This window comes from Agelaius phoeniceus, chromosome 13 (assembly GCF_051311805.1).
Source record: "Agelaius phoeniceus isolate bAgePho1 chromosome 13, bAgePho1.hap1, whole genome shotgun sequence".
Taxonomy (NCBI): domain Eukaryota; kingdom Metazoa; phylum Chordata; class Aves; order Passeriformes; family Icteridae; genus Agelaius; species Agelaius phoeniceus.
Genome location: NC_135277.1, coordinates 20,014,901 through 20,042,114, shown reverse-complemented (window position 1 = coordinate 20,042,114; position 27,214 = coordinate 20,014,901). Strand labels below are relative to the sequence as shown.

Below are 27,214 nucleotides of genomic sequence, written 5' to 3'. Positions count from 1 at the left end.
CAGCACCAGAATGGATGACTGGTCACTTGGTCCCAGCTCTCTGTGCTTCCAGCTGCTAGGCTACATTAGAAGAAGAGGAAAAAATGCAGCAAATCTTTCCTAATATATTTTACATAGACAGCTTCTATTGTATTCTGAAAGTGTTTGCAGTCAGACAGAAAAGGTGAAGAGATTTAGTCAGTCACATATGAGAATGGAAGCAGTTTATCAGTGCATAGTGCAAATGACATCTAAAAACTCTCATTACTACAGAAATAAAGAAAAGTCAGATTCACAGCCAATAAGCCATTCACATTAACAGAAAGAACTGATCAAGTTCCATGGTTTTGCAGGCCAACCAATCACCTCAAATGCCAGGTCACAACATCTCCTCCAGTCCTCCAACACTAACCTCAAACTGTCTGAACGCGACACAAAGCCACCAGTTCCATCTCCTGATGAACAGCAGTGAGTGGGGAGAAGCAGACACCCATCAGAGATCTCATAGCAGGGAACACCTCTGCTCACAGACCCTCCTCCATTCCTGGTGGTTTGCTGCCCAAAGCTGGACCAGGTGAGCTGGTCACGGACAGAGCTTCCCAGGGGCTGGCACTACTCAGTACTTCTGCTGCATAACGTGACCAAATCAATTCTCCTGGAGTTTGCAGATGACACCAAAGAGGCAGAAGAGAGAGGTAGAGGGGACAGATGAGCCACTCTACAGAGACACCTGGACAGCCTTGGTGACCAGGCCAACAAGAACTGCAGCAGCCTCTGCAGAGATGAAGCCCTGCACCCAAAATGCAACAATGCCAAGCAGCAGCACAGGCTGCTCCACTGCAGTTCTACAATTAGTACACTTTAATTAGTAATGTACCAGTGTAAGGTAAAAGGCATGGAGACAGAGGAACAAACAGACCATACATTTCTTCCTCGTGAAACTGCATTGGGAAAGCAAATTCCAAACAAGTCTGGCAAAAAGTTTTATATATAAACAAACTGAAAAGTTCCTTGAATCCCCCAGACAGAGTCAGTTATCTGGGAAAAATGACTCACAGCTAAAGTATTCCTATTATGAGAAGGCTCTAAAGGCATTTAGGATTTTGAATCAGAACTATTTGTAAATTGCAAACACAAGTTCAGCTTATCAATACCTTAATACTGGAGATAAAACAAGCATGATCCAAAAAAAGGAATAAACTGAATAAATACATCTAACAGTTGGAAAAAAGCCATCAGAAAATGCTTTGTATTTCACAAAGAAGTTTTTAATATATATTCATTATTGAAGCCTGATTTCAGAAAAATCCCTACCTTCAGGATTTTTTAGCAGGTATAGTCCAGTAAACAATTTTTTTTATTTTTACCCTCATGACATTAAAACATGTCCTATCAAGCCCCAATGAGCAGAAGAATGCTTGATCAGATGTGTGTACTTGGTAACTTCCTCAGTCCAAACAAAAGACTTGGAAGAACACCTTTAAGACCTCTGCTTTTTGTGACAGCAGTTTAAACATGCAAAAATGCAGCTCTCCTGTTATTATTTTACTTGTTTAGCCATACTTTTAAGTTTTCCAATGCAAATTTATAGCCCTTACTATTCAAATAAACACAGCTTTTGTCCTTCATTTGTTACACCATTCTAAAAAGAAAAATGCATTTTTTGAAGTTATTTAAAAGTCAGTAGACACCATGTGTCAAAAAAGCTAAATAATTAAATCCAAGTTGTTCCTCCTGTACACAATGCACAAAGTAAAATATATCTTTAAAATATGTGAGAACAACAATCTGTAGTGAATCTGGAAGAACTGGGAAAGCTGAAAAGCTATTTTTCTGGTTATGTGGTATTAGAGGCTGTCAGCTAGCCACTGCTTCACTCAAGATGCAGCTTTTATAGAAAAGTCACCAGACCAACAGAACATGCTGCTCCCCATAACCAGCCAAGTGGCTGCAGCCACATCCTTTTTTACCTTTTTTTTTTTTAGATTTTGAGATTTTCACCTGAAACATGTCCCCTGAGGTACCAAAGGGTTGAAGGTTTACAGAATGCTCCAGCTACTGGAGCCATTTCCCCTGCCAGCTTGCTCTGGCTCCTCTGAAGCTGCAAGAAACCTCAGATTTTTTTGTGTCCTTTTCTTCTTCTCCAGGCTTATTCCTACTTCAGTTGCATTTTGTTGAATTTACTTTTCCAATTTTTCTTCACTTTTCTTTGCTTGCAGAAATTCTGCCTCAGCTTCTTTGGAGCCACACCTTCATTTCTAGCAGGCTTGGCTGGCTTGCCTTTGGCTCCCATAGCTCCTGGCCTTCCCTCGTGGGCTGTGTCCAACTGTCCTTTCACCCCAGCCATCTACACACACAAGGGCAGAGAAATGGAAAAAAAACCAACTCAGAAAACTGAACTGGAATTACCCAAATGAACCATCTGAAATCTGTATTGAGCACAAACATACACAACTACATTCGGACAACTGCCTTCTAATTCATGTAGTTTTGTTAGCATTCAAAACCACACAATCACATCAGCGATTATATGTGGTGCTTTTTATTGAAGAGCTCTGGGAATCGGGGTGACTTCCACCCAAATCTGACTCCAACCATACACTTGAGGTGAACGTGTTTTATACTCTATCATTACATAACTTTCATGGTAATTATTAAACTTATATTGTTCTATTGTATACACAGATTTCAGCTAAACATAGCCCCCTTTAAATTTCCAACATAGTTTCTCATGATTCTTCTTATGGTTATATAATAATTATAATTAATTACTAAACAATCATCACATCTAACAATTATATCTTTAATCATACTGCTTCCGCAGGTGCAGTGATCTGAGAAAACACAAAGCCCAATATTTTCAAAGACTATTTTTAACATTTTCCAGGGCTCCACTATCAGTTTCAAACAGACCCATAGGGCACACCTGCACTGGCACAGCTGCTCACAGTCAGCAGTGAGAAGTGACCAGTCCTGCCTCTTCCCTGCCTGGATTTCTTTCTGGCAGAAACCAAAGTGCACAAGGTAATTAGGAATGGATGCAGGACAATTTTGCCCTCTTACAAAGTCAGGCTGTGGCTAAAACCAACTCACAATGCACAAAGCTGGGCACAGTTACCACAGGGCTTCTACACAAATGAGTCTCTGCTGAAGAAAAATAATGCTTGAAAATTTTATTAAAGGGTCAAACTATCTCAAAAATAATAGAGGGGAGAGCAGGATCTTTGGGAAATTTCTAAAGCATGACAGAAATCACTTATTCACCAACACAAATTACGAAGCTGGATGGATTCCCAAAGAATTTCTGACCCCCAAAGGTGGCAGATAAACTGTATCAGCTGTACCCCAGGGGACTGAAATAGGTTATTCCTAAACTGCTGATCTGCTTTTCCATCAAGGGAGATACTGACCTTCTGTTTCCACCCTTCCCAGGGTGCAGGTGGAAAGGTGCATGGAACTCTTCCATGAATGATGTGGTAGGGCAAAGGGAGGCTGGGATCCAGGGGAACCCACGGGACTGAGAGAGTGGCAGGTACAGCAGGCAGGTCACAGTGAGCTTTGTGCAAGTTGTAGGATGATCTCGTGCTCTTGTCAAGAGAACTCTTATAAATTGCAACTGATGAATCTCCTGCAGCGTGAGTCAATAAATAAGAGCCCTCTTCCAAACTAGAATGAGAAAAGTTCCAAATGAAAAATATTATTTAAATGTTTTTTGGAGCTTTTTTATTTGATCAGAATAGTTAATATGGTCTTAATGCAAAAGCAGAACATCTTTAGATGTGTAGTCCCTTTGGATGTTTTGTAAAAAAAGACTGTGCACAAGAAAGCATTAATTAAACTATATTGATAAATACCTACTAATTAATGTGTTTATAATGTATTCATCATGTACTAATTTATCAACAATGTACAGACTGTCATCATATTCATCTAAACATGTAAGCATACACTGAAAACCATCCATACTGGGCAAACTGTAATTCCTTAACCAGCATCTTACAAAGAACAATGCCCATGTGGACATAGACACAAACAGATGAGCTTTCAACACCCACAGCATTAAACAGGTTTAATCAGGAAGATGAAGGTCAACCAACTGCCCATACTAAAAATCTTAAGTCAAAAATCATGAACCTACAGAAATGATAAAGAGCAGGAAAAGCCCTCTAATTTGAATGAAAAGGCTTCACAGTGCAAGAAGCATGCTTCACCAAAAAAATGAGGACACTTGCAGGCTGCAAGCCTTGAAGTAGCTCTGGAAAGAAGCAGGAGAAAGGCTGCAATGTTGTACAGAGAAAAGCTGCTGCAAGTCAAGGTAAGCAGAAAGGAACACAGGGTTATTTCTACAGATCAAGCACCCAAACTCCATGTGTCAGCCCACATACAGAACATTACACCTCACTCCTGTCAACTGTTTACTCAGCTCCTAAGAGTCCACTTTGCTCTCTGGAAAAACTGGTTCACAAACCTCAAGTTCTTATTCTTTTGCATAATTTATGCAAACCTTGTAGTACCAAGCACATTTTACACACTACTGCATTATGCTATGATAGACCTAATAGAACCTGTAAAATATAAATTTCTTTATGTATATGAAGAAATAAAAATCAGAGTAGACAAACATTCTACAGAAGAAACAGGATGAGCTGGGCAATGTGGCAAACAAATACAATGAACAAAAATTGAGAACTTACTCAGACACCTTCTTCAAAACATGATGAAGTATATTTAACGAATTTGCAGGCCTGTGAAAGAAAAAATAGCAAAAGTAGTAACTTGCAAGGCTTGTTAGGGTTTGAAATTCATTGCTAAAAAAACTTAATAAAAACACTCACTTAATCAATCCAAGTTTTTCTCTTAAAGTTGCTGAAGAAATCTTTTCTAGCATAATAAGCTTTGATGTAAAAGCATCAATATGTCCTGAAAAAAGGAATTCAATTAATACACTAAAAATAAAACCAAACAAATATAAGAGCATAATTTGCAAACCTTTTTAGAAGGGTAAAAAAACTTTGCTCTTTTGGCATTGAACAGTGAAAAGTACTTATCAATGTTGCACCATAATAGAGAATAAAATGTGCAGCTGCTTTAAGCACAGGCATCTGTACCCTGACTGTCTCTCCAAACCAAGAGATGCCTGACTCCAGCAAGCCTTACATCCTGGGTGGTGTGAGGATACACAGCCTTATCTCACCATGGCCTTCATCTCATCAGTTCCTTGTACTTTCTCAAGTTCATTTGACCCTTATCGCTTTGCTTCCTCCCTGGACAGATCCCAAAAGCTGATCTTCAGCAAAAAATTTACTTTTGCATTTAACATGCTTGCTTTTCTATTCTGATCTATTGCATGACTTTCTAGGGATGCTTTGCCTCTTGATTTTTTCCCCCTTTCCTTACCTGAGGAATTACAATTTACCAGTCAGGCCTTGATCATGGCAAGTTGTCTTTAACAACTTTGTCTTTGACACAGTGAGAAGCAACAATTCAAAGCTCTCCTCATTACATTTTTAAAATAAAGGCTGCCAAGGACAGTTTAGTCCACATTTCACTTGATGAGCAATAAGAATCACCAGCATAGCTTGGACATGCATTTGTATACTGTACTTTGCCTTCTGGTTCTTTCCATGCTGAGGTTTTCCCAGAAATCTATTCTATTTCAGCTCCCAGAAGGAGGATGAGGAAAAGGCAGCATAATAAAATACAGCCTACTCTGGAATTTACTGTCTTACTACAAATCTGTTCTCTTAGGAAGTGTAAATGCTTCAATTGCACAGTTAAAACTGCTAAATCAAAGCATTTCACATTCCAAGCTAGCCATCACTAAGTTTATGTGCTGTGTAAGAAGACCAAGCAATAACTCTCACTTCAACAAATTAAAAAAGATGCACCAGGACAACCCATTTCTTTTAAACGTTGTACATTTGTTACTTTTCTTGATATCAGTATTTTGTGCAAGACTAAGCAGCAGAATTTCGTATTTTACATTGCTGACTAGAAAAAGAGGCTTGAAGTCATTATTAAAAATATAATTTAAAAAAAATCTGTTTGAGTTCTGTATTCCTCATCAGCCCGTCCTCAAATCAGACTTCTCTACTTCTAAACACACTCATAACTGGGAAAAAAAAGTAATTACAAAATATCTATGAACTATTTCCACCTAGTTTACATAACTGTATCTTATATTTGAGAAGTGACTGATTGAAAATACTTGACATGTAGTAAGTTATCCAAGACTAAGTATTTTTTTTTCCTACCCATTCTTCAAATAATGTTAATTTAAAGGCCAATATTATTCCATTCACGTGAAGGTAAACTGTTCTTGCAGAAAGTTTTGCTTAGGCACTCAATGTAAATAAGTGAGTAATGCTCAGGGTAAAATGCTCCTATTAATCAGTAAAGCTTATCACAAGTTTATTTACTGCTTAGACAAGTACAAGTGCCTTATTTGGGGAGCTTGTCACAGAGATTACTGCCTCTGCAGACAGAGGATTTCCTATGGGAGCAGCAAGGGGACTGAACAACCAAGGCAGGTGCTTTGCTAGCAAGAGGAAGGCAGTGCTCTTTGTTTGATGATAGCATCTCTGCCTTTTGAGAACATCCTAAAAAACCACCTCAGCTTCATTTCCCCCCTGCAGCTGGAGGCCATGGTTCCACATCTGATTTCTGCCTCAGCCCCTGAGTCACAGCAGAGCTGAGATCCTCCCTCTGTCACACACAACAGTGCTGGACAATTGTGGGGTACAGATCAAGGTCCAAAGAACTTTTCATCCATACTTACTTGGCAATACAAGAGATGGTTGAGACAGCAAATTAAGCTTTTTCAAGAGCCAAAACCACCTATGCAGTTTAACACTGAAGTCTGCTACATGCTTAAAATTTAAAAGTTAAAGGGTTAACTAACTGTCTGATCAAGAATGCAAGTTGTAGGTACTGTGTTAGTAAGATGATAGTTTTCAAACCATGTTGTTCCATACTTCCACACTCATACTGTGAGGCAAATTCAAAAAGAGCAGTAACTTTATGTCTGTACAAAATGTTTGATTTAAAAATTCTTTTATTATAGAACACAGCTTTTCACTTAAAATAATTCAAATTACAGCATGATTTCAGAAGCTTTCTGCCTTTCTCCTTACACTGACCAGATCACTGAAGCAGTCTTATTATCAGGTATCAGATTAGTGACAGAGAATGAGAGATTCACCCCATTTCAAGTTGCCCATAACACTGGGATATCATCACCATCAGAGAACTGTCCCTGGAGTTTCAGGACAAAGCTCTCTGCTGCAAAGAGCTCTCTGAGTAACTCTGAGTGCAACACTGCATTTTTCACAGCTCCCTTAAGAATACAAACTGAAAGGCAGGATTTCACAACTACCTTGCAATACACCAAGAGCAGAAAACTCCCCATGTAGAATATGATAACAGCTGCCTAATCAAAACTGTGGTAGATGCTCTTTCATAGAATGGATATTTACTTGCACATATTTTTTTTACCTACTCTGTAAGAAACTACGTGGCAGTCAGTACCAAGAATCTGCCCCACAGGCCAGGAGCACCCATTTACTGCGCAGGACAGAGACAACCCAGAGAATCCTGTGTCTCCTCAGAGCCCACAAAAGGAGAACTCCTGTGTGCCCCAGGCCTTGCTTCTGGAGTGTGGATCCAGGAGCTGACAAACCAACATGACTGGAATATCCTGGCATTGAGAAGCACTGGTGACTTTGTCCCAGGCATGGGAACAGAGATGTGCTGGAGGCCAGTCCAGGGCACTGCCAGTTCCACAGCCATCAGGGACCTCCAGGAGACAGAGGAAAGCTGTGCTGGAAGGGGAGGGCTCTGGGGCTCTTCATCTGCAACACCACCTGCACAGCCATCCTGCTGTCTCCTGCATTCCCAAGAACCTCCATAAAAAGAGGTGGTGGCCGGATGAGCTGTCTGCAAAGTCCTGTGCAAGCCATGCCTTCCATTTCCTGTACTGGGAGATTAGATAGACACTCACTCCTTTCCCTTGTGTACTTCACAGACACCAGCCCTCCCTCCACAGCTCACTGTTTCCTCACACTGCTTGCCACTCTAGAAATGTTCATAAAAACTTTGCTAACACTTCCTAGAGGAAGCCCAACTGCAGTGCAGCCCAGTATGCTGGAGGCATCCTCAGTGTAAATATCAGAATGCACTCAGATAGTGCTCTGCTGGCTAGAGAGAAGCAAGGCCTCTGTACTGTACATTAAGATACAGTTACAAACAGAGAACTCTGTACATAATTAGCTCTTTGTAATGATTTCTTTTGAATGGAATGGAAAAACCACATCAAATACTGCTTTTAAAGTTTAAAATTAGAAATATAATTTCCATTGAATAAAGAGAGCAGACCAGGATGCAATTGGCAAATGCATTAGATTTCACATAATCCTAATAATTCTGTGGGAGCTTGCCTAGTTTGTAGAAACTGGAAAACAGAGAAGTTAGCATTTCTAAAATAGCATTCTGATGTGAGCCAACAACAGCAAAAGTGTAATTCAGTGCACAAGTGGAAAGGTTAGGCAACCACAGGCCACAACTGCTGCCATAACAACCCGAAAACCCAGATTTGTTTCTACAAAAAAAGCAAGGCAACCCCACTGCAGAATATCCACTCACTGTACAAACAGGATTGCCCTCACTCAGCAGCATGTGCCAAGCATATCCTAAGTATCAACTAACCACTTCATTGCAAATTTTCCTTTTAAAAACTTATTAATTACAAGATAATTGGTATCAGAAAGCTCTCCATATATTAAAATGGTTGTTAAAATAATCTGGTCACATTCCTTATATATATCATTTTAATTTCTCATAATATACAAAATATATATCTCAACAGACATAAGAACTTCCCAGACTTTTTAAAATGTCATTGTACAAACATGAATACAGCATTTTCTACAGGACATTGATACTGTTTATCTAAAACCAAAGGTGGAATTTTCTCATCCAGCACCCAACAGAAATTTTAGACAAAAAAACTTACTGAAGATAGATGTAAAAAAACAAAAATAGGAAGTCAAAATAAGACAGGATATATGGAATACACCTTTAATAAGTATGCATCTCTCCTGTTATTCTACAAATACTTACACATACATACATGTGGCTTCAGCAAAACTCAAGACATGAACTTACCAACATAAAATAAGCATTTAGAATGCAGCATACTCTGTGTCCACAGCTGGCACACTTCACTTTCTGTAAGAGCTTCCACACCATAGTAGGCTTGGTACTCCAGTTTTGGCAACAGGAATATGGGAGTTGGCTGGAAAAGAGAAGATAAAAGTTAGCACTCACTGTCCAAAAATATCCCAAATTTACTACATTTTGTGGTACTACAGTCCTCTAGCATAGCTGAAGTAACAAAGACATTTCAGAGATTTTGTTTGAAGGTTCACAATTTGTGAAATCCACAGTACAAACTTTGGAGTACTTTATACAGAGAAAGATGAAATTGGCAGGGAAAAAAAAAAAAAAGAAAAAAAAGGCCTGGGCAAGCTTTAATAAAATAATAAAATTCTGACACTTAGTAATTTCTCCATGTGACTAAATTAATTTCAAGTTTACACTTCTGTGCTCTACTGCCCTCTGCAGCAATTTAAGAAAAAACACACAACATTTCTAATTAGCCTAGTATTAGCAGAATTCTGCTATTTATCACTCCTGTCAGAATCTCACTTGAAATTAGAACTTAATGCTTGGAGTCTCATTTGAAATCAGAGGCAACCCTAACTACTGAGTTAACCCTAATGAGCACTGCCAGTCCTCACTGACAACCCCCAGTCTAAATTTAAGCAGAAATTTGAAAAAAACAAAAACAAGTGATTGGTTTCTGAATAATGAAGCAGTTATTCCCAGGCATTTATAAGCAGTGGATCAATAGCAAACAGATGGGATTTCTTCAGAGCAAGATGCAAAGCACAGACTCTGGGCAAGTAATCAGTGTTACAATGATTATTTCCATTTCAACATAGCACAAACACCTCACAAAAACCTGCCTGCTGTAATTCTGGGATTCTCAGGAGGGACACACACAACAAATTTTCTGAATGATTCACAAGACTCTTAAAAAAATTACAAATTTCTGAGAATTATAGAATACAGTTTCCTTCTCTTGATGCTGCAAGGAGTATTTTGATTACAGTTGCATTTGAACCATTTAATTCCATGACAAACTATTTGCTAAGAAATGCCACAGTATTTTCAAGCAGAACAAACAGAATCTCTTTTTGGGTTCTCTGTTGCTCATTTTATCTCCTATTTCCCTGCTTAACTAGGCATGATAGGAAGGCTGAATCCTGCTTGAAAGTATTTATTGTCACAAACATTCTCAAAGCCTTGGGCCAAACCCTAATTACTCCATTAACTTTTAAGAATAGTTCAAAAAATTACTTTGTTTTTACATAAGTATCATTACCCAGGCATATTACTGTAGTAAAAAAATGGAGAATCACTTCCTTATGTTCTAATCAAGTAGCTTTAAAGAAATCACAAGTTATTCTTCCCTGTCCTGCTATAACAAATATTTACTTACAGGAGACACTGCAGAGTCCCAAGTGTCTCAGTGAAAGCATAAATGCTATCAAGGACTGGGAATCCCAGAAATGCCAACATTTCAGAGTTGAGCACAACTGTTTAAAAAAAACAAACCAAGAACAGCTGAAAACAAAATCCTTACCTTTTGGGCTTTTTTCTTTTTCTGGTATTGTGTCAGTGAGTTGACTTTCTGCACACTGCAACACACGAGTAACAGCAGATCACCCAAACTGAAAAGCTTGTACACAACATTGCCTTCCTCAGGTGCTTGGTACTCTGAGGGGTCCTCCTCAAGCAGCTGAAGTTCACTTGGCAGCTTTGCTAGAGAAAATGAATAAAGCAGAAAATGTCAAGCTTGGAGATTTTTTACAATGAAGCTGATTAGCTTTGTTCCCTTGCAGTAGAGTTTTTTGTTCAGTTTTTTTTTTTTACTCTAGGATCTGTTTTGTTTCCTATGATTAAGGGGTGAAAACTACTTGGCACAAAAAAATTCTTGTATTAAAAAAAATAAAATAATTACATTTGGGAAACATTTTCTCTTAAAGAATCTATTTCTAAATAATCCTCCATCATTCAATTTCTCATACAAAGAACTCCAAATGTGAGACTCCATTCTGGTAGAGAAGTAGTTCAAAAGCTGCTTTTTAAGCCACACCCACTCAGCACAAAGGAGAGAAAAAACTGATTTGCAATGAATGGCTCCTGAGAGCTGCCATCCATTCATCAGGCACTAAGTCAGGCCTCAGGTCTGGATGGCAGCACAAGTCTCCCAGCACATGGAGTTCAATCGGGACACCAGAACATTCAAAAGGTGCTACTGCATCTCCCAGTGCAGCTTTGAGGACATAACAAACACCCCTTCAACCTTTAGAAACATTTGAACAAAATGTTGCAAATAAACCCAGTAAACTCCTCATTGCTTTGCTGAAAATGTATCCCATTCTTTCTTTTTTTTTGTCCTGCAGATATGTGGAAATATGTCTCCAAACTATACCTACAAATAGGGATTGCTGTAGTGCTATGAACAAATACATTTTTAACATTAAATTCAGCGTTTATGTGCATGCACACTGTGGGAGATATCACCCAAGGAACTGGAAGTAATTTTCCCTTAGTAAAATATATAACTCAATTCTCGCTTTGTGCAAAATAGACATGCAAAGAGGTTTCTCAGCTTGTTACAGAACTTGCCAATTGTAGAATTATGCTTTCTAGGCCTACACAGTCACTTTTCAGCACATTGGCAATATTAGTTTAACAATCTCTATTTAAAAAAAATTATTATAAAATCTGAATTCTATACTCCATCTTTTTAACACACAGAGAAATAAAACATCGTGCCTCAGCCTTTCAAACTGAGGGAGGAGACATGGTCTTAGTGATTACTCAGTTAAAGCAATAAGGATGTAGGAAGTGGTAACACAGTTTCAACTAGAACAGAATTAATTGTGTTAACCTATAGATTAAGTAATTAATTCCTACATGATCAAATGCACACCTCCTCAGAAAATACCAAACACCTTTTCCCACCAAAAAGCATGGATTTGTTGGAATTAAATGTTTGAGGAGAGCATCTGTCCTGACACAACCTGTCTGGTTTCCTGCACAGTTATCCAACACAATGAAGTGTTTCTAACTTCAGCTGTTCAGAGTTCAGATGCAACTCAGGCAGGTGAGGAAAACCTCCAGGGACCATGGATCTTCACAACTTGTAATTCTGGGCTAAGGTCCAGGGGCAGCAGGGATTCCATACCCAGCTAATGGCCTGAAGACTTGGAGAGGTGGATTGTAGTGTATCCTCATTTGCCTTCTGGGACAGAGTGCTGGGAGTTAAGCAACAGCAACTGAACCACGAAGCTTAAAACTTAAGACATATAAACTTAATTTTCCCCCCATTTTTAATTGCATAATTTGATTAATTTTTATTCTACAAAAATTTAAATAATTCTACTTTTGATTGACAAGAAACTCCTTTTGCAGACTAGGCTACCCAAATATTTGAATTTCTATGCAAAAAGAACTCATTCCACTACCAAATGATTTCTGAAAAACCTTGTGCATAACAACTTATTTCTCTGCAGTAAAACAGTATTTCACATTCACCTCTGTGGACAAACAGCTCCCAGCGCTCCCTTCTGTGTGCAAGACAGCAATTCCCACACAGAAAAGGTACTGTTAACTTGAGGCACATCTCTAAATAGCTGTAAGAGATGCTCTGTTGACACACTGGGTTCAATCTTCCTCCTTACACAATGACCACACTTACTCTTTGGCACTCCCTCAAAAAGCCACGTCCAGCTATTTCTAGAGGAGCTGGTGGCATTGGAGGCTGGGGCTGGCACCTTTTCTGTGCTGGAGGTCACCAGTGGCTTTGGAGACTGAGGCAGCTGGGCTGGCACAGCATTAGAATTATCACAGCTCACCACTGGCTCAGGAGCTTTTGGGGAAGGGGACTTGAGAAGTTCAGTCTGCATTTTCAAAATTTGCCCAACAGGATCCAATTCTCTGGAGAACTTTCTTGGAGGTTTCTTGGAGGCTTTTTTGCCCTGATCTGTGGAATGTGAGCAGTCAGTGATGCTTGCTGAAGGACTCTGGGCAGGGCAAGGAGATCTGGCAGTCTCTGCTGAGGCAGAGGAAGCAGCTGGTGGTACAGCTGGCTTGCATGGAGCAGTGGTTTCACATTCTGCATCAATCACCAGACGCTCCTCATCCGTGTCACTGCTGCACAAAGCAGTGCAAGTCTCTTTTTTCTGTGCACCACCAGGCTCTTTCTCAGAACTCACTGCAACAGGTAGAGGATTTAGTTTTGTTTCATTGTCCAATACTTCCTTGGCCATGACATCCTGTGCTTTGCTCAGTCCTACCTCCACTGGCTGAAAGCTTTTACAAGGAGAACGTTCTTGAGGGCTGCAGCCTGCAATGCCATCTAATGATGGAAGCTGCATGCTGGCACATGCTGAATGCTCTTGCTCAGAAAGGGGGTTTTTCTCCTCTTCATCCCCTCTGTTTATGGCAGATGAATTCTTCCCCCCTATTTTTAGGCCATGAGATAGAATTTTAGCAGTGTTACTAGCTGTAGGAAAAGTAGTTTCCATTTTACAAGTTCTTGAGAGCTTGGTTGTTGCTCCAAAAGTTTCAAGCTCTGTAACATCATCATCAAAATCCATCCCTGTGTCATCTGGAGGAGGAATTGTCCTGCACTGGTAGGTGTCAGGACACACCTTATCACAGGGATGAGAAAGTGATAAAATTAAAACATGCCAAAACAATTAAACGAACCAAGAAATGAGACATTGCTGAACTGAAAACACAAAAAAATGTTCTACCATCCATATTTCACTGTTAGGAAAGTTGATCAACAATTGAAAAACAATTGTTCTTGTTTGCCACTGAATATCTTGGGCCCTATTTAAGGGACCCAAGTTTAAAGGCCTTTCTAAAGAGTAAAAGTTCACCAAACTTCTTCCACTGAAGCAAACTGCTTTTGACAAGTGCTCAGTTTCACTTCGGTAAAAAAATTTTTTGCTAGGCCTGTTTCCTTTAAAAAAATCCCAAACCAGCAACACACCATCCCCAACAAACAGCAAAAGACATTTTAATGAAGTAAATATTAAGGCTGAGATGCCCATGTAGAAGCACTTAAAGGAACTACACAGGGTCTGTAACTCAACAACAGAAAACCTTAATTTCCCTTTATCACAGGAAAAGCAACTCAGGAATTTTAACAGGGTTTTGGTTTTGCTTATTTTTAAGAATCTGTGAATCTACATACATCCCACTGAAGCAGGTTGTCCTCAGCTGGTTTGTCCATTGATACATCAGAAATTGGAACATAAGATGTTTTGGTTGCTAGGAAATCCATTGGAATTTCATGGAAGATTTGATTCCTCTCTCGTACTGTCATTTCTTTTCTCAGCAGAGGTGGATCAACATAAACCACTTTAGCTGGTTTGCTACCTTTGCAAGAATGAAAAGAGTACATATTAAATGAAAGGAAGAAAGACTGTTGTGTAATTTAAATAATAAATCTTTCAACTTCCAATTACAGTCAAATCCACTGTACATAACACCAGAAGAAGTGAAAAATGATCCTTTCATTCATTAACAACAGAAGATAAAAGTATGTCCAGATATGGTGTGAATTATTGTGATCCTGCAGCAGCAATACACACCACATTAATAGCTGAACATATTTCAAATGCAGTTCTAAACAGAGAATTTGTAAAATAAGAACTGAGGATTCATCATTTCCTATATAGCATCATATCATCAAATGTATTCTGTTTTCCAAAAAGATCTTTTCTTCCTTGTTTGAAAGTCAATTCTTCTTTTAAGTCTCATTGCCATGATAGCTGCAGTTCATTTCTCCTCTGATCAGTTAACTCTGTCCAAGCTCTGCTGCCCCACTCCTTTGTTTGCACCTCAACACACTTACACATCTGAATCCCCCAAAAATGAAAGCAATGCCCTGCCCATCCCAGCAGAGAAAGCCAAGGCACACGGTGAACACAGTCTCCAGAGTCTCCTGGTTTATGAACAAAAGGAAATTAAAGCAAGGGGGTGGTTACAGGGAAAAGTGGAAAAGGAAGGCACAGGGAAACCCTTCAAGAACCTCCATGTATTTCTATCACCATCTGAATGCCCTTCAGGTGTTAATTCTGGATCCAAAATTAGGTTTTAAAACTGTAATGCTGCTACAAAAGGAGTCAGGCATTATCTTTCCTGATAGTCATTTAATTTACATAGGAAAATGAAAATTTGTAAATGTTGCAGGTATTTGATAGCTTATTTACTGTCTGTAAGTCTGCTATAGAAACTTGTGCTAGAAGCACAGAAGGACATTCCAACACAACAAACATTATAAATACTTGAATAAACCATGCTGTGTTAAAAAAAAAAAAGGGTAAGGGAGGAAATTTATATTCAGATTACTGAAGAAGTGCTTGACAAGTAAAGTAGAGCAGTCAGGTGAGTTCATCAGCTTATTAAAACATTTTGTGCTGCAATTGAAAAAATTATCTTCATGGACATTCATTCCTTATTTACTGTTCTGTGATGTAATTAGATCCTTTTAATTCCAGAAAAGGTTTGCTCTTTACTTTTTCATAAAATTTCTCTGTTTCTTTATTTTACTGAAATCAGTTCACTTGAATTTTAACAGGTTCATGCAGTTGTTTTATTTCCAAGAACAACAACTGAGAGTTTTGAAAAGCAAAGCTGGTTCTAACTGGTTTTTGTTCTGGCTTTTTCCCCCAGGTGGAAAATAGCTGAATGTCCAAATTCAACATTTACTGACTGTAGAGGCTGTTCCTATTCTCAGTAACAAGATGGAAAAGGTACAGGAAACAAGATCCAGTGACCCTGGATCAGCTTTCCAGCTTCTTTGGACAACCCTCCCCATAGTTTTAACAACAAAAACATCCCATACCTGCAACAGGGATCATTTTAACACAAACTGGAATTTCCCACTGCTCCTTGTAGTTCAGTCCGTGATTATTCAGCAGAGTAAATAACGATTGATTACTTAAAACAACGTGGGGACAATATTTCAAAGCAAGTTTTTCTGCATTTGAATCTGAACTAATATCCTAAGGAGAAAAAGAAGTTATTTCTTCCAAAGTTCTTCTTTTAAGAAATACACATAAATTTAAATTTCCAAGAAAAACTCCAAACTCAACCAAAAATGGATATATACAACCCCTACCCCCAAAAAAGTCCAAAGACTACCACAGTGCCAGGCTTCAAAGGAAATGAAAGAAAAAAAACTTCCCTGAAGGTTTTTAGCTCAATCTAATGCATTCACTTTGCAGCATAAGAAAATACATCTTTTTAACTTGTATTTTCAGTTAATTTCAATACATTTGAATTACTAGGTTGTATAGGAATTTAGATAATCATGAAATACAGGAACATGCTGAAATAAAAAAAATCCCCCAAACCAGATTAACTCACCAATATACACTACAGAGCTTCTTATGAGTTAGCCAACAGCACAATAAAGACACCTAATACTGAAGTGTGGTTAAAACTGCACAGTTGTTTCAATACTGACTAGATATAAAGAACCTTAAAACAAATATAAACTCGCCAAGAATACAAATTCAGAACTGAAATAATAAAATTGTTAAATTTTACAAGTACATATTTCCATGAAGGAAGGAGGCTGGGAATGCTCATGAGGCAGAAGAACATAATCAAGGACTATGAAGATAATGGGAGCCCAGGAGCACTGAGGACCATGAGAGGAGTAAGAAAAACCCAGCTATGTTCTTATGTTCTTTTTGCAGCCACCTCAGCCATCATCAGAAGGGCTCTGTTTAACAGCTTTGAGGCTTGTACCATTCTCCTGCATCACCTCTGCTCCTTTTTTCAGCAAGTGTCTCTGAAATTACAGTGCTGCTGGTGAAAGCTTGGTTTTTAATATGTGAAGAAACTCCTTAAAATAGCTGAGGAAAAGTTATGTGGATAAACAGTCAAAACCCTCAGTTCTACAGTATGAAAACTCCCTGATTTTCCCAGTAGAAGAACACAAACAGAAATACAGCTATTTAATGGTCCAATGCAGTCTAAAAACTGTTCAACACATAAAAAGATCAGATTGCACTTGTGTACAAAATATGCCTTAAAAATAACAATAAAAAGGCTACTTACATGATGCATCATGTGAGCCTTTTTTTCTGGGGTTATAATAGATGTAACAGTGCTATAGTCTGTGGGCAGCTGAACGGGCATGGAAGGGAAATCTGTCTTACCACGTCTTGCTGTGCCCTGGGGGAAATCAAGCAGCATCAAAAAACAGCTTCACAGCAATCATGCTCACCAACACTGCATTTCTTAGCAAGAAATATATTAGAAATTTACACAGGTCCAGTATAAAGTTACATGATAAGAGAAAACACACTATCAATGTAATCTTTTTATGGCAAACATCCGGTGAAAAGGGTTAACAGACTTACTACCAAAATAATTTTATTAAAGTTTTAATTAATGATTTAAATTATAAAGTATAACCCCTAACTCAAAAACTGGGGAATAGTTGCAAAAGCCCCTAATCCTTGCTTACCACAACTCTGATGTAATTCTACCTACTGAAACCCCCCCACAACCCAATCTGAGTACATAAGGTATTACCATTGCAAGAAGATTTTTTTCCAGCCTAAAGGTCAGCTGTGTATGAAACTTTCCTCCCATGATACTCATGATCTCCTGCAGGGTGTAAACCTCTGGATACTTCTCCACATGTCCAATACATGCACGTAGCAATTCCTAACACAAAAAAGAACAATAATGTATGCATTTGTATCTTTCATAAGAATGGGGGATTTTGGGAGGATTTTTTAATTTTGAAAAGTGTTTTCTATAATTTCAAGTTGCATTTAAAAACTTACAGCTACCAATTCAGATCTATAATACTCTCCCAATCACTGCTACGAGAACTGCAATGTATTCCAGATTCTCCTCAGCCCTTTGTAAGCAAGGCTGACAATGCAAGCACCCAACTCAGGCCAATAATTAAAAATGTGCAGTTTAGTACAGTCTGAAATGGGCTAAATAGGTAATTTTCTTTTTAGTTACTTATCTTGGTTTTTAGAGGAGGTAATATTTTTTGTGCTACCACCCAGCTTACACTAAGCCTAGGCAAAAGTCACAAAGGTAAAGGCACAGGATGATTCCATTTGTATTGAAACTCACTGTCCTGTCAACTCTACATAATTTTTACAAAATCTGAATTAAGTATTTAGGATATTTAGATTTTATTTAGTAACTAGAAAGAGTGCTTTCTGCAAGTTGGTTAAAACAAAACATAGGCCTCTATTTCATTTTTAAGTCAGGGTATCAACAATAAATAGTACTTGAAGTCTGAAGACACATTTTGTGACCAGATGACAAGATACAAAATTGCAAAGCCAATCCCAATATTCAGGGTGCAAAGAAAAAGAAAGCAAGATCTTTGTCTTCACACGTGCCCAAACTCTGTGTTAACCCAGTAATGGCAAGGTTTAATGAACTTTTTTCAAAAACGTGCTAAAAACCCACGAATGATGCATGAAGTTGCATTCATGTTTGATCTTAGAATCATCAAAGTGGATATTTAACACAGCATGAACTAGCAGAGGGCTATGATTAAAGCCTCAGTACCTTCCAATTACAGTCACTATAACATGCTACTGTGACATGCTACTAAGCTTTCCTGTGGAGGGAAGCTTCACATGCTGCCCAGTATATCTAGGAGCCACTTCTTACTGCAAATGCACACTCATAGTGCAGCTCCTCCTTTCCTGAATATAAAGAAGCAATTTATTTATTTGATGAATAAATATGTTTGCAGAGATTTCTTCTAGGACATCTTTTGGGCTCCAATGAAGCACAGACCCAGCCCCCTGTGCAGAGTAGGGGAAATGGCCACTTCCCCATCTCATCCCAACAGAAATCAGCAGGGCAGGCAACACCACAACCATGAGCACTTCTACCTATCCTCATCAGGATCCCAAGCTGATTTTTTAAGAAGGCCTGGAATAAAGCATGGCATTGGTAATTACCTCAGTATAACGTCGGGCATCTTCAGAGATGGTATCATAATCCTGGGCACAGCTCTTTGCAGCGTTTTGGGCAAATTTCATAAATTCTGCAATTTCATTGCTTACTACTTCTTTCATTTGCTGGGGGAAGGAAAAAGCTATTTTTGAGACAAAACAGAATCCTCTATACTAGACATGTAAACAACAAAATTTCCAGAGAGACAGTACAGGTAATGATATGAGGGAAGATAAAAAAAATTCCACTTGCTACTCAATTTGACAAGTACTCAGTTTCACTTCAGTAAAAAAATTTTTTGCTAGGCCTGTTTCCTTTAAAAAAATCCCAAACCAGCAACACACCATCCCCAACAAACAGCAAGTTTCCTTTGATATAGAGATTTATAAATAGAGAGATTATAAGACATGGTTGCTGAAGTTTACAGGGCAAAGTCACCAAGAGTTCTGATTTCATGAGAAATTGTAAGTAACAACAACACAGTAGATACTGATGTGCCTGGAAACGATATTTCCATTGTTACAGCATTAAATAAAATAGCATCAATAAGGAAGCATGGGAAAGCAAATGCAATGGCACAAAACAATTTGCTGATTAATTACATTTTACAGGACTCAAGTAAAATGATGCTCCCAGCCAACACAAATGTGGCCCATTCACACACATGGCTGAGGCTCAGCAGCGGGGGAACTCGGCAGGGCAGCACACAGAGCCCCCCCTGGACATGAGCACAGCTCCCCGAGGCTCAGCAGCACAGGAACTGAGCAGGGCAGCACACAGAGCCCGCCTGCCCCTGAGCACAGCTCCCCGAGGCTCAGCAGCACGGGAACACGGCAGGGCAGCACACAGAGCCCCCCTGGACATGAGCACAGCTCCCCGAGGCTCAGCAGCACGGGAACTCAGCCTGTCCCAGTGTGAGCACAGCAGGGCAGCACACAGAGCCCTCCCTGCCCCTGAGCACAGCTCCCCGAGGCTCAGCAGCACAGGAACTCAGCCTGTCCGTGTATCAGCACAGCAGGGCAGCACACAGAGCCCCCCTGGCCATGAGCACAGCTCCCCGAGGCTCAGCAGCACAGGAACTGAGCAGGGCAGCACACAGAGCCCCCCTGGCCATGAGCACGGCTCCCCGAGGCTCAGCAGCACAGGAACTGAGCAGGGCAGCACACAGAGCCCTCCCTGGACATGAGCACGGCTCCCCGAGGCTCAGCAGCACAGGAACTGAGCAGGGCAGCACACAGAGCCCTCCCTGGACATGAGCACGGCTCCCCGAGGCTCAGCAGCACGGGAACTCAGCAGGGCAGCACACAGAGCTCTCCCTGCCCCTGAGCACAGCTCCCCGAGGCTCAGCAGCACGGGAACTCAGCCTGTCCCTGTGTGAGCACAGCAGGGCAGCACACAGAGCCCTCCCTGGCCATGAGCACGGCTTCCCGAGGCTCAGCAGCACGGGAACTCGGCAGGGCAGCACACAGAGCCCCCCTGGCCATGAGCACAGCACCCCGAGGCTCAGCAGCACGGGAACTCAGCAGGGCAGCACACAGAGCTCTCCCTGCCCCTGAGCACGGCTCCCCGAGGCTCAGCAGCACAGGAACTGAGCAGGGCAGCACACAGAGCCCTCCCTGCCCCTGAGCTCGGCTCCCCGAGGCTCAGCAGTACAGGAACTCAGCAGCACGGGAACTCAGCTGTCCCAGTGTGAGCACAGCAGGGCAGCACACAGGGCTCACCCTTCCCAATGAACACAGCCAAGATCACAGCAAAGGGTACCCACAGCCTAACACTACCTAAGACTGCCACAGCCACTATGAAATGCTAAAATCACAGTAAGGACAACTCTTAACTTCCTCCTCAGAAAAAAAAAAAAGGGGTTTTCTGGGGACTACGGGGCTGTTTGGTCAGTTGTCTAAGATCTACACTTATCCTCAGTCCTTCAGACCACTTTAAAAAAAACCCTACAAAACAAAAAAAGCCCCAAAACCCCAATTTCAATGAAATTACCAAATACATTTTCAATATCTATTAAAAAGCTTATTCCGAGTACTTCAAATCTTTATCACCTTTCATAATACCACGAATTCTATGACAAATTGAACTCAAAACAAGTTTTCCCCCTTTCTTTTATTCTCTGTAAGAAAAACAAAAATTGTATGACTCCCTCTGTGATGGTGATATCTTACCATATATGTGAAAAATTCCCTTTGACTTGCTTCATTAACTTGGAAATGGTTTCTTTTTTCTGAGAACTTAGTCATCAGATACAAGTATGTCTTCTGCTCCTTTTCAGTCAAGCAAGAGGTAAATGGATAGGGGAGTCTGGGTTCTGGGAGAGGATGGTCATCAGCTGGGCCTTTGGCCTCCCCCTCGAGTGACTGTGCAGCCTGCATGCCACAAGTCTGTCTGTTTTCTGAAGAGTTTGCCAATGCCTCTGCATTTTTCTTTGCCTCTCTGAAAGAAAAGTAACAAATGAACCAATTTACAGCTTTCACATGAATACTAATATTACCCAGAAACAACAAAGGCAGCTGTGCAAGCCTGAGCTGCTCTGAGACACTGCCCTTCCAATTCCTATCTGTGCCAGTGGACTGTTCTTACTCTAAAACTTCACCTGTACAATCAGACTAACCCTTAGTTCCAGCAGCAGGTCTGCAACTGGTTTAAACACAAACAAACAAACAAGGTAGGGTTTTCTGCTGTCATCTTATTGCAGGGGTTCCCTACTGTTGTCTCCTTATCACAAAAGTTCCAAACCTCCTTGTTGTTTCTCATGGGCAGCTCCTCAGAGCACTGACTCTTTTTCACAAAGGAGCCACCTCACTCCAGTTCCCTTCTCAAGCAGCCACCCCACCCTTTTATAGCACTCTTCTTCTCATTGGTTCAGCTGTGGCCTGGTAAAGGCAGGCCTGCTCCTAATCTTTGATAATTGGCCCAGCTGCAACTCCTTAGGGATAAGATTACTTTCTACACCACCTTTATTATCTTATATTCTATCCCCCTACAATTTTCTTTAAAAAAAAAACCAAAATGGTGTTAACAAGCTAAATATGAAACACAATTTTGTTCTGGAAACACACACTGTTAATGAAAGGATAAAGAATCTCCACATTTCATCACTCACTGGTGGCCACTGTTCAGAAACTGAATTAAAGGTCAGACTGTCAGTCAGTTCTGATAGTAAAGGAGAAAGATTTAACTAGAAGAAGCCTTTCCTTCATTGCAGAAGAAGGAAATCAAAATTACTTCATTGTAACAATAGAAATTCCAGATTTCAATGAAGAAATTCTTACAGAATACACAAATCAAGCATTTAATTTTCTACTCTAAATAATGCTGGAATCAGTCACCAAAAATAATAGTAGGGTAGGGCAAAGGGCATGGCTGTTTTAACAACAATAAAGAAGTAACATAAAGCTTGTTCTTAAAGCAGCTCCAGTCAAACAAAGGTCAACCAGCCTAGCCCTGGTCTATTGAAAATAATTGTACTTAAGAGAGGAAAATATTTAAGGCTAACAAAATGAATATTAACTGCTGATCTTGGAAAAAGCATATTTTTAAGATACTATTTCAGCAGTAGAAAACATCTCAAGTGTCATTCAAACCCAGCAGTATCACATCCACAGCTCTTAATAACACTTCACAGCTGTCTCTCTAAATACAAGAATGTGTCCATCCTTGTGGCACAAACTGGCAAATTTAATTAAGCTGTAGCAGCAACAAGATGCTGACTCAGATATGCCAGTGTAAGAACATCAAGAAATTCTAGCAGCTCAAATTGGCTACATTCAGCACCGAATGAAATGGCAGCACATCAAGATCATTTCACTATGCACTGCTGTCACAGTCTTCATTGGGGTGCAAACCAAAATAATCTGACAGAGCTTTTCTGGCCATATTTACAGCATTATACTCTATTTGAGCTGACAGCTTAAATTTTTCCCCTTCATTTTATCAGCAACCCGCTTCCACTGCTTCTGCACCAAGAGAAAATACACTTTTGTAAATATCTATGAGAAACTCCCCAAAATTAGCACATTTCCTCCAGCTTTTACTTCCACACTTGCTTCAACAGGTGGAATTTCTCTTTCTCTTGACTCTGGTGACACAACCCAGCTCCATCCATTTCTGATTTTTACCAGGTGCAACCTCTCTGGCTTCTTCTGGCTGTAAACCCCCCCAAACCACAACACACAGCTGGCCACAATTCCCACTCCTGAGTGTCCACCCCAGAAACTCTTCTAAGGAAGAATCCCACAGCAGTACAGATGTACCAGTAACAAGCTGTGAGGCTGTGCTTGCATCTTGCCAATTCAAGGACAGATGCTCCAATAGGTATGAACCAGAACAGCTTCTCCAGCTGGAGATGTGGGGCAAAGCCATGCAATGTAACAGGCAGCCCCCTCAAATGCACCCTCTCATTGTCAGTTCACAAAAACACAGTAATTCCCCTCTTGAACAAACTATTTCCCCACATGCTGAACTCCCCACTTAGATGGTTTCCCACCCACATTCCTCCCAGAGTGAAGGTTCATGCACCAGGCACATTCACCTCCCTTATCAGCTTAGTAAGTTCTGAAACCAAGATCTAAATACAGTCCCCTCCAAATGCTGAGATCCAGCAGCAGGAGCCACACTTCTCACTAGGTGAGATCAATGTTATTCTACTTGCTCAACCTAAGAAAATATGAAAATGACACTGAAAGTGCAAAAACAACACTACTTGTACCACCTGTGTTCACACAGCTTCATTTCCCAGAGCAAAGCACTCAACCCAGACTCCTCCTGCTTTCTGAATTTTCACAATACACAAAGCACAGGCCAACAGCAGTAACAAACCCTTGTGTGCCAAACAACATGCAGCTTTCCCCAAAGCAGTATGGGGATGTATCCATGGCATGGTAACAAAGAGCACAAAAGGATAAAATAATATACCTGTTTGATAAATGCCAGAGTTCAGAAAGGCTCAGACACAAGGAATGTTTCTCATAAAGTTCATGGGAGAAAAATACTTCTTGGCCATTTTTTGGTGGAATATCCCTAATAAAAGAAAATTTAAAAATAAATATATAGCAAAACAACCAAAAATTAAAGGCCACGTCTGCTCCTGAGAAACAAAACCAAGAATTATTTTATATGAAAAAAAGAGGCCACCTACACAGTGGTTCCAGATTTCCTTTTTATGGAAGTTACATTTATACTAATGCCTTATATTTTTTGATAGTAAAATATACATTCTGCACAGTACAAAATAATTTCATTAATACAAACCATCAATTCTAGATATGGTGAAATTCTGATGAGAGTTTCACACTTTCATAGGTTCATGAATCAAAACCAAACTCTGAGTTGAAACCGCTGAAACTTTTGAGAAAAATACACCAGTTTTAGCTTTTCAGAAAAGATTTGTTCTTGCCTTCTCCGCTGATATGATAGTCTATATTGCCTTTTTATGTTTTCGAATGGAGTCGTTCAAAAGAACAGGGTTTATACAATCTCAATCTCCCTAACTACTGTGCAAGGTACGAGCAAAGACTTCATTTACGTTTACCTCACAAACTAAAATTCCAACAAATCTCGCCTCTCTAGGGTTAAAGAGCCGAATTACGTATTTGCAGAGCTTTTCGTATTAGAAACACGACCAAGGCCCCCGCCCCGAATCCCCGCCGGGGATTAACGGGACCTCGCAGCGCCTGAGGCGGAGCCCGGCCGGGCTCAGCCCGGCGCTGCCCCGGGAACCTCCGCGCTCCTCCCGCTGCCACCGCGGGAGCGACAGGAAATGGCGCACGCCCCCTCGGGGCGGCGTCCGGCGGGGCGGGAACCGAGCCCGCCCCGCTCCCCCCGGGCCGCAGTGCGTTCTGCTGACGGCGGGGCAGCGCGGAGCTGTGTCCTTCGGCCATGCCTCAGGCGCGCCCGGCCAGGCCGCTCAAGGAGAGGGAGACGCGCTCACCATGTCAGCGGCGGCGGCCCCGCGGCCGCCATCTTGGCAAAGCCCTCAGGGCGGCAACTTCGTGGTTCTTCGTCTCACGGCCTCAGGACACTGGCCAATCAGCGCCCGGTGCATGCGTCAGGTGGTCTGAGTTAGCCAATAGGGAAACGGCGCTCGAGCGCCTCAGAGTGTGGCCGCCATTTTGTGGCGGGCGGGGCGAATAGTGGCGCGTAGCCGAATTGTGTTGGGAATTTGCTCCGTGATCGCAGGCGGAGCCTAGGCAGGAGGTGGATGTCTCGGGCGGCACATCCCGCCCCTCCCCGGCTCTTTCAGAGGTGGTGCCCTGGGTAGAGGGTGGGTGTCCCGGGTGGCTCCTCCCGCTCTGGGTGTGCAGAGGCGGGAGGTGGGCAGTTTGTCACTGCGGGGTTGGAGGCGCCTGAGGGCTAGGTGCCCGTAGAGGAGACTGCGTTTAGCAGCTTCCTTCCTCTCAGGCTTTCAGTTTCCCTGGCTCACTTCTTGTGAGCAGAGCCGCGAAATCTCATTTAACTGATGGGCAGGCTTCCCAGTGTGGTAAAATGTGGAATTCGGGTACTCTCACAACCCGTAGGTCTGGGTGATGGAAACTGATTTGCCTGTGGTGTTACAAGAAGAGGTGATGCCAGTCACTGCCCTAAAGATAGGGAAATGATGAGGGCGGAGTGTGTGGCTGGTGTCCTGTGATTAAAATGGGGCACTATTACACAAATACAGGAAAACCCAGAGATGATTCAGAATTATTTCCAAACCCACCAAACAAGGGAGTCTTCAGCTTGCTTGCAGTTTTAAGGATAGTGATTTTAATTCTGCCCTCTTGATTTGTTTATCTTAGAGAAGCAGAAAGGTTTTCTATCCCACTGGATAGACCCACCCAGAGCCGAGCCGTGGAATTACCCCCTTGTAAGGAGTGATCTTAGTTCCCAACCCAGGTATGGTAACAGTTCTGTAGCGGAATTATGAGAACGCTTATCTTGGTGAATGTGGCAGCCTAAATCCTACTTCAGGCTGTATCTCTCTAAAACCTACAGTATCTGATTGTTTTGTTGTTTTATCTTTGTACTTCCATGACACAAACATGAACATCAGGAAACAGGTTTCCACTGTGAGGGTGATGAAGGAGTAGCACAGGTTGCCCAGGGAAGTTTTGGAGTCACCATCCTTGGAAATACTCAAAAGCTAGGCATGGTCCAGGGCAACCAGTTCAAAGAGACCCTGCTTGGGGCCTCTGAAGTCCCTGTCACCCTCAGCAGTTCTGTGCTCCTGTGAAATAATCAGAGGTTAAACCCACCACCTCCTAATGCACAGTTTAGCTTTCCTTATGGGTAGGCACAGGAGGGAGTTCTCAGTTTGTCCCACTTCAGAAAAACTCCTGTTTTAGATAGAACTATACAGTTCTTTATAAAGCTGTTGCCTAACCTCTATGTTGGTGGTTAGGAACTCTCCTATGACTGGGAAGACTGGGCAGGATCATGGCCTGAGGATAAGAAAATTAAATCTGTGTTTTCAGTGTCTTGACTGCTGCAGACATGGAGCTGCTGTAGAACACATGGCACTGCTTAGTGCTACCGTTCTGGGAGTTATCACTTACACTCCTTTTTTTGTAGAGTTATCTGTAGGTGAAGGCTGCTTCCAGATTCAGTGCTTCAAAGATGAATGCTAGAATCTATTTCTGGATCATGGTCAGACATATAAATACGGAGCTGTTAAAAGCCCTGTCAAGACTGAGGCATTTCTGAGTAGGTGCAGAAGGAGAATTTCACATGCCTCAAGTCTTAAGACCAAGCATGCTGCTGACACATTCAGGTATTCCCAAAGTTAGCACAGCAGAGGGGAGTGGCAACTTTGACTTTTGATGCCTAAATTGTGTTAAAACTTCAATTTTGCTACCCAAATCCTCATTTGTCTGACTAAAGCAGTATTTCTGCTGGGAGTGCTCACTGGGAGGGTTTTGTGCCAAATATCTTGTACTTTGTACTTGATGTAGTGAACTGTGATTTCAAACAAGACACCTTCAAACAGAGGGAAGCTACATTAACCCACATTCATTCTGAAAAGGTTTAGGGCTCTCGTTGGCCAAAAGGGGAGCTTAAAAGGTGTTTGGGGGTCATCTTGTTTCCCTGCTGCTGACAAAATACGATGTACAAGCTAAAAACCAGCTCTAACATCCGTGTAGTCTAATTTTGTATC

General features: G+C 41.1%; 1 protein-coding gene across 5 annotated transcripts; it reads right to left on the bottom strand.

Moving 5' to 3' along the window:
* Positions 1–186: 186 nt before the first annotated feature.
* Positions 187–25,164, bottom strand: ICE2 (interactor of little elongation complex ELL subunit 2). 5 transcript variants are annotated; one of them, XM_054642146.2, is made up of 15 exons: positions 25,013–25,164; positions 23,998–24,102; positions 21,249–21,516; positions 19,083–19,202; positions 17,674–17,808; positions 17,194–17,310; positions 15,971–16,130; positions 14,315–14,499; positions 12,809–13,763; positions 10,685–10,863; positions 9,142–9,271; positions 4,815–4,899; positions 4,674–4,724; positions 3,390–3,645; positions 187–2,326 (listed from the first exon to the last, which is right to left on the bottom strand). In XM_054642146.2, exons 1-15 carry the CDS (start codon positions 25,042–25,044, stop codon positions 2,135–2,137), a joined length of 2,970 nt encoding a protein of 989 aa, XP_054498121.2. In that variant the 5' UTR covers positions 25,045–25,164; the 3' UTR covers positions 187–2,134. The 5 variants fall into 5 exon arrangements, with proteins under 5 accessions (XP_054498121.2, XP_054498124.2, XP_054498125.2 ...); XM_054642149.2 differs by lacking the exon at positions 25,013–25,164 and adding an exon at positions 24,614–24,808; XM_054642150.2 differs by lacking the exon at positions 25,013–25,164 and adding an exon at positions 24,334–24,555.
* Positions 25,165–27,214: the final 2,050 nt, after the last annotated feature.

Excerpts from the sequence above, each read along its gene's own strand:
- ICE2 (XM_054642146.2), bottom strand. The coding sequence starts at position 25,044 with ATGGCGGCCGCGGGGCCGCCGCCGCTGACATG. Across the intron at positions 19,203-21,248 it reads GGGAATTTTTCACATATATG|CAAATGAAAGAAGTAGTAAG; the intron begins GTAAGATATCAC and ends TCCTTCCCCCAG. Across the intron at positions 10,864-12,808 it reads TTTTGAGGGAGTGCCAAAGA|CAAAGCTGCCAAGTGAACTT; the intron begins GTAAGTGTGGTC and ends CATTTTCTCTAG.